This window comes from Garra rufa, chromosome 3 (assembly GCF_049309525.1).
Source record: "Garra rufa chromosome 3, GarRuf1.0, whole genome shotgun sequence".
NCBI lineage: Eukaryota > Metazoa > Chordata > Actinopteri > Cypriniformes > Cyprinidae > Garra > Garra rufa.
In genome coordinates, this window is record NC_133363.1 from 58923181 (window position 1) to 58934462 (window position 11282).

General features: G+C 34.9%; 1 protein-coding gene across 1 annotated transcript in view; it reads left to right on the forward strand.

The window, feature by feature from the left end:
- Positions 1-11282, forward strand: part of LOC141331683 (aryl hydrocarbon receptor nuclear translocator 2-like) — a 366477-nt gene that overhangs the window by 10993 nt on the left and 344202 nt on the right. The window contains exons 2-3 of the mRNA XM_073836720.1: positions 6017-6131; positions 10250-10297. Coding sequence (XP_073692821.1) covers positions 6017-6131; positions 10250-10297 — 163 coding nt within the window. The remainder of the gene's footprint in view (positions 1-6016; positions 6132-10249; positions 10298-11282) is intronic.

Below are 11282 nucleotides of genomic sequence, written 5' to 3' on the forward strand. Positions count from 1 at the left end.
AAAAAAACCTTTCCTTAGAGGGTTAGTTCACTTCCAGAACAAAATTTTACAGATAATTTACTTCACCCCCTTGTCATTCAAGATGTTCATGTCTTTCTTTCTTCAGTCGTAAAATAATTGTTTTTTGAGGAAAACATTTCAGGAATGTTCTCCATATAGTGGACTTCTATGGTGCCCGCTAGGTTGAACTTCCAAAATGCAGTTTTAATGCAGCTTCAAAGAGCTCTAAACGATCCCAGCTGAGGAATAAGGGTCTAATCTAGTGGAACTATTGGTTGTTTTAAAAAAAAAAAGTACAATTTCTACAGTTTTTAACCACACATGCCTGTCTTGTCAGAGTGCACAGTCTATGCATGCACATCACAGCTAGACAAGTCGAACATTCAAGGGTAAAAAGTATATAAATTGTAAAATAAATGCAGAAAATAAGCGATCGTTTCACTAGATAAGACCCTTCTTCCTTGGCTGGGATTGTTTAGAGCCTCTTGAAGCTGCATTTAACCCCTTAAATGTCACCAGCCCACCGGTAGGCCTAGTGGTGCTCTTTTATTTTGTGTCTTTTTTTTCTCTATCAAATTATTCAGTAATCATCATAAATTATATATCAAATATCAAACCTCAGAATTCATCCAGTGCAAACCATTTTTAAATCAGACATTCCGTTATTACGGAAATGGTACTTTAAAATCTTTTAGTGGTCTCCTCCCCTTAGTGGGTGGAATCAAGTGTCATATTACAAAATATATTACGGTCTTGTAGAATCAACATTTTTATAAACCTGACAAAATACATATTGTTGGAATTCTCAAGATTCCATATTTGGTGGTTATTGTTTGATAGAAGTAATATTGACAGACATTTGTGACAGAAAAATTCATCAAAAAATTATATGAAAAATTCGGTGGCTGTTTGTGGTATAACACCCTAAATAAAATCTCACAGGACCCTCCATTTTTTTTTAATTAACTTTGATAATTAAAATGTGGAACATAACTTATTCAGACAGAGCTTTAATTTTATAGCGGTTTTGGATTCAAAAATATTTTGTAAAATGTTTATTTTATCTCAAATAAAAAAAAGGGTACAGTGCATTTTCTTTACAGTAATTTTAAACTTCTATAACATTTTAATACTTTAATATGCAGATTATCTTCTTTAAAAAAAAGTCCAACCTTAGGTCTGTATTCCAAAGCATTCATGAATTGTAACAATTTAAGTTTGTTCAAAAATTGGGGGGTGACACTTACAGGAGTAGTTCACTTTCAGAACAAAAATTTACAGATAATGTACTCACCCCCTTGTCATCCAAGATGTTCATGTCTTTCTTTATTCAGTCTTAAGGAATTTTTTTTTTTGAGAAAAACATTTCAAGATTTCCCTTCATATAATGGAGTTCTATGGTGCCCCCGAGTTTGAACTTCCAAAATGCAGCTTCTAGGGGCTCTAAACTAGGGATGTTAACCGATGACCGTTTGACCGGTGGTTGACCGTATCAACGTTAACCGGTCAAAGTTGTCGGTAGTCGGTTAAAAAAAAAAAAGTGCCGGTGCGTCTTTTACGCATTCTGAAGGTGCCTGTTTTATCCATTGGTTTTATCATGTTGCAGTCTAATAGGCAACATTCCGCATAAGATGGGCTTAGATTTGGAAATACATTACATCTACATTTCAGTGGTAACCGATAAGGTGATGATGATCATCATCTTTCTTTATTATGGTTAGCACTACCTCAACTAAAGCGGCGTCTCTTCGGAGCTGTCATTTTCTTAAATGAGCCGTGGCAATGTTTCAAATGAGCTTCTAACCTAGACAAACGCCTTTATTTTCAAAGCGATCACCTTGTACCCAAACCATTTGAAACTAAGGAGCCATTTGTCCTACGATTACATACAACAAGCTCTTCGGCGCCGCGTTTGCGGGACTCATGTTTCGCGCTGTAGGGGATTTTAAAAAAGTGACGTGAGTGGCAGTGTGTGTGTGTGTGCGGGAGGCAGAGCGGCAGAGAGAGGCCGCGATCACAGCGAACGCGTTTTTGCAGTTGGAGGCGCCTCTTTTGAATGGTTTTCTGTTGGCAGTGAGCGTTCTACGCGCTGCTTATGCGCCCCAGGCGCCTCGCGTTTTTGCAGGAGCGCTCTGAGCGCGTGAAGTTGAAAAAAAAAATCAACTCTGAGCGGAAAAACGCCCAACGTCATTCGCTTTCTTTTCCATTGTCCAATCGAATGAATGGAGACGAGGCGGGCCTTCTGTTGTGGTGACGGAATTTTACGGTTGCTTAAAAAGTCCGGAGACTGCAAGAAATAGAGGAGAAACCTTTTGTGTCTATCGTGGGTAACCCGGAGCTGTATTATTTAGGGTTTCTGCTAATATGACAGTTTACTTAACAGCATAAAACTAAGATTTTAGAGTGCTCGCGCTATAATCCTTTGATTTGACTGACAGGACAGCTGTTTTGGTCGTTGCTTAGCAACATAAAAAAAAACGCAGCACGCTCTTTTATATTCTGTTATTATTAAAAGTCACCAAAAAAAAAAAGGCAGTGCTGTGCGCCTCGCGTTTTTAGAACTAAAAGACGCGTTCGGTGTGATCGCGGCCAGATGCGACAGAGTTGCGAAATTGCAGGCGCGGCTCGAAATGGCTGTTATTTCAAATAGCGTACCATATTTTAAACTAATCGGTTAACCGGTTTCAACCGGCTAATGAGGCTCGGTGGTCGGTCAAGAAATTTTTTAGTTTTCGCCATCCCTACTCTAAACGATCACAGCCGAGGAAAGAAGGGTCTTATCTAGCAAAACGATCAATTATTTTCTAAAAAAAAAAATACTTTTTAACCTCAAATATACTTTTTAACCTCAAATGCTTGTCTTGTCTAGCTCTGTGTGTATTCTGTGTAGAGATTAAGAAGTATATAAATTGTAAATGTTTTAGAAAATAACTGATCGTTTCGCTAGATAAGACCCTTCTTCCTCGGCTGAATCATTTAGAGCCCTTTGAAGCTGCATTTAAACTGCATTTTGGAAGTTCAAACTCAGGGGCACCATAGAAGTCCATTAAATGGAGAGAAATCCTGAAATGTTTTCCTCAAAAATTTAACTTTTACAACTGAAGAAAGAAATACATGGATGCCATCTTGGATGACAAGGGGGTGACTACATTATCTGTACATTTTTTGTTCTGAAAGTGAACTACTCCTTTAAGTTTTTGTTGTTGTAAATACATCAGGTTTCTATGGCTCTTATGTTGAGAATATGGAGCTCATACTCGAGGAGTCAAAAATACCTTATTTTTATTCAGAGGCCCAAACAGAGCATAAATATGTAATTTGGTGCAGTTGCTGATATTTATATGGCTACAAAGTAAGATGAAATTCTGGTAGCTTGTAATGTGAACCAGTGAGATCTTTATTATAACAGTGTAACAGACTACTCATATAAAATGCAGTTGTCACTCTATATCTCCCAATAATGTCTTTGTAAGATGATATTTTAATGCTTAGTTTTAATTATCAAAGCTCTGTACTTTCAGAAAATATGCAATTCAAAACGGTCATGAATGAGAGATGAATGCATCAATGTTCCACAAAAGACTGATGACCTTAACAGTCTTAAATAGTTAAGGCAGTCTTGTAATTTCCCCTCATGGATTGTGGTTTCTTGCGCCTTCATATGTACTGAGGTTTGAAGTAAGGTGTAAGTTTGTAAACCTCATAAATGAATAATGAGAACTCAGCAAAAGGGTCTGCTCAGCTCCAGAGGACAGAAGAAGTGGAAGGCTGACTTTATCAAATATTAATATGGTTCTGCGATCATCAGGCAGAACATGTCAGAGTGAGTTCATTTTCTCAGCCAAATGCTGTTGGCGATGTTAGTCTGAACTTGTGTGTGTGTGTGTGTGTGTGTGTGTGTGTGTGTGTGTGTGTGTGTGCTACATATACTGGTGCTGTGTTTAATTAGTGCAATGGTTTTTGGTGTATTTTTGTCTTGCTTTGTGACTAGAAACACGGTAATACTTTAAGTACAATTTTTTTTTTGGAAAGAAATTAATACTTTTATTTAGCAACTATGCACTGAATTAATCAAAATCAAAATTTATAATTATATTAAAGATTTCTATTTCAAATCTGTTCTTTTGAACATTCTTTTCATCAAAAGATCCTGAAAAATAAAATGCATCATACTTTCCAAAAAAAAAATAAGGCAACACATTTGTTTTCAACATTGATAATAATCAGAAATGTTTCTTGAACAGCAAATCCGCATGTTAGAATGATTTCTGAAGAATCACGTGACACTGAAAACTGCAGTAATGATACTAAAAATTCAACTTTGCATCACAGGAATAAATTACAGCTTTAAATATATTCACATAGAGAACAGTTATTTTAAATGGCAGTAATATTTTACAATATTATGGTTTGTACTGTATTTTTAATCAAAAGTGACAGTAAAGATGCATAATGATAGAAAAGATTTCTATTTCAGATAAATTGTGTTCTTTTGAGCTTTCTTTTCATCAAAAGATCCTGGAAAAATTAAATGCAGTATACTTATGTACCTATACTCCACAAAAATATTAGGTAACACATCTGTTTTTAACGTTGATAATGATCAGAAATGTTACTTGAGGAGCAAATAAGCATGTTAGAATGAATTCTGAAGGATCATGTGACACTGAAGACTGGAGTAATGATGCTGAAAATTCTGCTTTGCATCGCAGGAATAAATTACATCTTTAAATATATTTACATGGAGAACAGTTACTTTGAATGGCAATAATATTTTACAGTATAAGTGTTTATACTGTATTTTTGATTGAATAATTGCAGATTTGGTGAGCAGAAGAGGCTTCTTTTACATAAAAAAAAAAAAAAAACCATTAAAAAAATCCTACCAACCCCAAACTTTTGAGGGTAGCGTACTGTGAAAATGAATGCATGTGCTTTGATTTATATGCGACCCTGTACCACAAAAGTTTTAAGTAGCAAGGGTGTATTTAATGTACCAAAAATACATTGTATGGGTCAAAATTTTCGAAAAATCATTAGGATATTAAGTAAAGATTGTGTTCCATGAAGATATTTTGTAACTTTCCTACCGTAAATATATCGAAACTTACTTTTAGATCTATTTACGATATAAATATCATGAATCAGGAGTGTCTGTAGTTGAACACAGCTTTAATGAGCTCATAAGAGTGTCTCTCAGAGCCCATTATGAAGGAGCACCTATTTGTTTTCATCGTCTCTCTTATTATGTATCACTTTATTATTTGTTTTGTCATTGAAAAGGTGTTCGGTGTTAATGGAAGGAAATAAAAACATTTTATTTATTGATTATCTTCCTCATTAAGGACGTTGCTGAGCTAAAATATATTCACATAGAGAACAGTTATTTGAAATGGCAATAATATTTTACAGTATTACTGTTTATACTGTATTTTTGATTAAATGCAGATTTGGTCTTACCAACCCCAAACTTTTGAATGGTAGCATAAAGTGTAAAATTTCATTGCTTTGATTATATGTGACACTAGAGCACAAAACCAGTCTTAAGTAGCACAGGTATATTTGTAGCAATAGCCAAAAATACATTGTATGGGTCAAAATGATTGATTATTCGTTTATGCCAAAAATCATTAGGATATTAAGTAAAGATCATGTTCCATGAAGATATTTAGTAAATTTTCTACTGTAAATATATCAAAACTTAATTTTTGATTAGTAATATGCATTGCTAAGAACTTAATTTGGACAACTTTAAAGGTGATTTCCCCTCAGATTCCAGATTTTCAAATAGTTGTATCACTGTATCTCCTAACAGACCATACATCAATGGAAAGCTTATTTATTCAGCTTTCAGATGATATATAAATCTCAGTTTCAAAAATTTGACCCTTATGACTGGTATTGTTCAGCTTTGATGGTGAATTCATAACATAAATAGATGTTTGACAAAGAGTAGATGAAAGGTTAACTGAAGTCAGTGTTTCCGTGGCTGATTCTGATGTTTTCGGTCTTTCAGAAATGGGCACGGATCTGCCGGGGCCGGTAGCCATGCCAGGCGCTGTGGTGGGTGCGGGTCAGGTCAGGATGGCGGGCGCCATGCCAGGACGAGGAGGCAAACGGAGATCAGCGGGGTGAGTTATTATGCTAAACAGCATATTATTTTCAGAATTTCAGATGCTCAGTTCAATATGGTGTCTTGCAAATCAAAAAATATAAATAAAAAAAGTCAGAATGACTCATTTTCTGCTGTGTAGTTTAGCTGTTTGAGGGGAATTGGATACAGCTGCACAGGTTTTGGCCTTTTTTGTACTTTCTTTAATAGCCCACTAATCAAGAAATTCAAAAATTGATTACAAAAAATCTAATGTGTGAAATATCCCATGATTTGAACATAATGCATAAGATAAATAATTAATTAATCCATCAACTTTTAAAACTATTATTATTTCTTGAATTAATAATACATTATATAATGATTGTTCATTCAGATCATTCAGGAATCCAGTTTCTCTTAAAGAATAAAACTGTATACAGTCAAATCAAAATGTATTCAGACATCTTCAACATTTCTCACATTATCAGTTTATTTGCTATAGTTTAGAAAATGGTAATAAAATTTGACAAAAACTCAAGAGTTAAACCGTCTCAGAACAAATTCACCTTAATAATCACAACTTTGATAGAAAGGTATGTAACAAAACATGATCAGGTCAAAGTGTCAAATCACATTTTTTGTCTTAAATTTTTATCACTTTTACTGGTAGTCCACTGTATGAAGAATTTTTGGATATAATATGTCACAGTTTACTTTATTTTGCTATGCTTACTTACATAAATGTGACCCTGGACCACAAAACCAGTCATAAGGTTAAATTTGACAAAACTGAGATTTATACATCATATGAAAGCTCAATAAATAATCTTTCTATTGATGTATGGTTTGTTAGGATAGGACAATATTTGGCTGAGATACATCTATTTGAAATCAGAAATCTGAGGATGCAAAAAAATCAAAAAGACTGAGAAAATCACCTTTAAAGTTGTCCAAATTAGGTTCTTAACAATGCATATTACAAATCAAAAATTACATTTTGATATGTTTACAGTAGGAATTTTACAAAAAATCTTCATGGAACATGAACTTTACTTAATTTCTTAATGATTTTTGGCATAAAAGAAAAATCAAAAATTTTGACCCATACAATTTATTTTTGGCTATTGCTACAAATATACCCCAGCGACTTAAGACTGGTTTTGTGGTCCAGGGTCACAAATGAACTATAGTATCCTTCACCCACTAGTAAAAAATATCAAAAATGATATCTGGTGTCTGAATAATTTTTGGCTTGACTGTACGTGCATGTATTTTCCATTGTATGTTTGTAATTTCTTTCTACGTAATTACTTAATGCATCAGATGTGTAATTTATACATGTTTGTTAGTCTATTGAAGGTTCTGTGATGCATACAGCAGGAAACATCATGAATCAGGAGTGTTTGTAGTTGAACGCAGCTTTAATGAGCTCATGAAATGAAATGACTGTCTCTCAGAGACCATTACAAAGAAGCACTCTTTTTTTTATTATTTGCTTTGTCATTGAAAAGGTGTCTGGTGTTATTGGAAGGAAATAAAAACAAGTACTGACATTACTGAGCTACATGTACTTTTTTTGAATACTGTATTAGAATAAAATCATCTTTATTAGAGTCATATTTGACAGATAATTAATCACATTAATGCTGCGTTTAGTGGAAAATGGTATAAATGAAATCTCCAAGTGGGTGGATCTTGGTGAGCTTTATTCTGTGCCCGTTATAGTGAAGTATGAATATTATATATTATTCTTTCTTTTTTTTTTTTAGACAATATTATACAGTTTTACAGAGTCCAGTGTGTAGCTCCCCAAATAATTGTACAATAGCAGCACACCTAATTAGTCTCAATAGGTAACAGTGGCATCTGCTGTGTTAGAGGCAGAACTTCAGTTCCCATCATGCACCACAGCATGAATAAATCAACTGTAAATCAGCATCAGTGTAGTCTGATTCTAAAATAAATAACTTAAAAAAAAAAAAAAAAACTTTTTGGATTTTTGCATTTATTATTACAGGACAGTGAAGTAAGAGGCAGGAAGCGACAGGGGAGGAGAGAAGGGAATAGGATTGGGAAAGGACCTTATTCGAGACTCAAACTCAAGTCTCTTTAATTTTTTATTCGATGGTCAACTACAAATGCAAAAATAAAAAAATATATATTTTTTAAATATTTTTTTTGTCCAAATTTATTTAAAATTTTGTTTTCATTTTAATATATTTTTTCTTTCATTTTTTTGTATATTTTTTTTGTAATTTACCTAAACACAGACAATACAGTGGAATGCTAACAGGTTAATTTAAATGTAAAAAAATAAGTGTACATACAATCACCCTCTTGTCATCTAAGATGTTCATGTCGTTCTTTCTTCAGTCGTAAGGAAATTGCTTTTTGAGTAAAACATTTCAGGATTTTTCTCCATATAATGGAGTTCTATGGTGCCCCCGAGTTTGAACTTCCAAAATGCAGCTTCAAAGGGCTCTAAACGACGAGGAAAGAAGGGTCTTATCTAGCTAAACGATGGGTTATTTTCTTAAAAAAAATTAGTTAAATACTTTTAAACCTCAAATGCTCGTCTTGTCTAGCTCTGCAAGACGAGCCTTTGAGATTAAAAAGTAGTTGTAAATGTTTTTAGAAAATTTAGAGCCCTTTGAAGCTGCATTTAAACTGCATTTTGGAAGTTCAAACTCGGGGCACCATAGAAGTTCATAATTTTTTTATGACTGAAAAAGAAAGACATGAACATCTTGGATGAAAAGGGGTACATTATCTGTAACATTTTGTTCTGGAAGTGAGCTTCTCCTTTAAGAGGTACTCAATTTGTAGCCTATTAAATCTCAATTTAAACAGTGGAAACAGTGATGGTCTTTCCAAAGTGCTGTGTTTTCATTCAGTGCACTAACATGAGGTGGTTTCCATGGAAAACACACTTCACCGGCCCACACAACCACATCAGAGAGGTTTTGGTCTGCTACTTTATAAAACCTCTCTCATACTTCGCCAACGTCAATTTTTAATTCCTATATTAATAATGAAAACTAATGTCCTTCACATCAGAAATCCAGTAAAATATGGTTTCCGAAACCTTGTTGTACTTTCTGATATTTGACAGCAGTGTTTCTACAAGTATGTTGAGCATATTTTATGTAACAGACTGTAAACATTTGAGTGGTACTGGCTAGGGGTGGAACGGTTCACAGAAGTCACGGTTCGGTTCGTACCTCGGTTCAGACGTCACGGTTCGGTATGATTTCGGTACAGTGGAGGGAAAAGCAAAACAAAAATGCAGAAGGCAATTAGATGTATTTCCACTCACATACCCAGCAACAACCGCTGAACAACGGCAACACACAGTCCTCGTCTTTTCCACCACTCTCTCGCCTGTACTACTGTAACTGACTGGAAAAGCGAAGTTTTCCCAAACTTGCGATCTAAGGGGCCGTTCGCTTTCTTCCTGATCAACAAAGCGCTCGGGCGCTTGCGCTCCGGAAGCGTCTGCCGTTTCTAAGCAACCATCAGCTGCGCTCTAGCTCCAAGCCTATGCGTCTCCATGCATTGTTTCTTCTATTAGCGTCAAAATAATGGGGGCTTGACAAATCAAAGTTCAGGAAATCCCTGGACCACAATGATGGACCGTCGAGCTGACAAAAAATTGCAGAGTGCCAGAGAATGTAGACGGGCTCTGATAGAGCGCATACATAGGCGGAGCTCGGCTGCATCGACGCCAATCAGAGCTTCAGAGCTAAAGCGGGGATAAATATTAGCTGTCCCTAAAGAACCCGCGTATTTAACAGTAGTTCCGCATTACATTAATTATTTTGCAGGCAAGTTTTTTTTTATTTTCATACCGTGTATTCTCCGTTTAAATTCATGCACCGAACCGTGACCCCCGTACCGATTCGGTTCGAAACGAATACATGTACCGTTCCACCCCTAGTACTGGCTAATAATCTCCTTTCGAAGCTTAGTTTACGATTGCTTTCTGTTATCTGTATGTTGTTTGACTGGCTTTTCTGTTTGTAATGTTGTAGTTTGTTGATTAGCTTCTCTGTTCAAGTTCATTATGATTTATATAAAGCAGTTTTTCTGTTGCATAAGCAACATTGCATAATTCAAAACAGTTTGTGAGCAAGTGTATTTGTTTTCATCTTTCAGGATGGACTTCGACGACGAGGACGGAGAGGGACCCAGCAAATTTTCAAGGCAAACTTTTTCCATTGTTTCCAACCTTTCCGAACAAACCAATCAAACCACGCACCATGTCCTTTTGTTATATTTTCTATTGTTTGCCCATGTCTTTCAGCTGTGCCACAGCGTTTGTGCCATTTCAAGACATCGCTCATGCTTTGTTGCCCTCAACTTATGGTTTCGTTTCAGTTCATGTTCTTTTAAAGGAGCTGTATCCATAGTTATGCTGCGCCTGACGGTAAAGACGCTTCTCTGTTAGCTGTAGCGTTGGAATGGAGACACTGACCCCTGCTGGAGATACAGGACACACTCCAGCAATTCCTCTCCTGCTTGGAGCAATCGCTTACTAAAAAAAATGCTGTTGTTAATTGATCACCTTTATATTGTTCCAAACCTATATGCTGTTTTTGTCATGCAACACAGAATGATACACTGAAAATGTGTAGGATTTACTTTTGAAACAATTTTTGCTAGTAAATTTCACAAAAACTCACAAAGAAATTGCATGTAATACATTTAGACATGAAGTTAAAAAATAAATAAGTCTGTAATGCATTTTCCTGTAAAGTGTACTTCAGTAGTCTTTGTTTTTTTTTACTTAAAAACTTCAAAAATACTTTTTACAGTGTACACAATGATAACATCTACTCCAAAAATTAAAGCATTGCTTTCTTCAAAAAAGTTCAAAACATTGCACTATATTTGTAGGACTTTTCTGACTTTCTGAAAAAGCTATAAAATATCATAAAACGTTATAAAAAAAAAACGACAGCATATGGGTTTGGAACAACATGAGGGTGATTAAACGATGACATAATTTTCATTTGTTGTTAACTTTCCTGATAAACATTATGCAATAACCATATATGTTGATATACAGCCATTTTTATGTCTTGCTGTGTAAAATGTACAAGACAAACAGGCAAATGTGTCACTTATCAACTGGCATAATTACAAATAATATATATATATATATATATATATATATATATATATATAT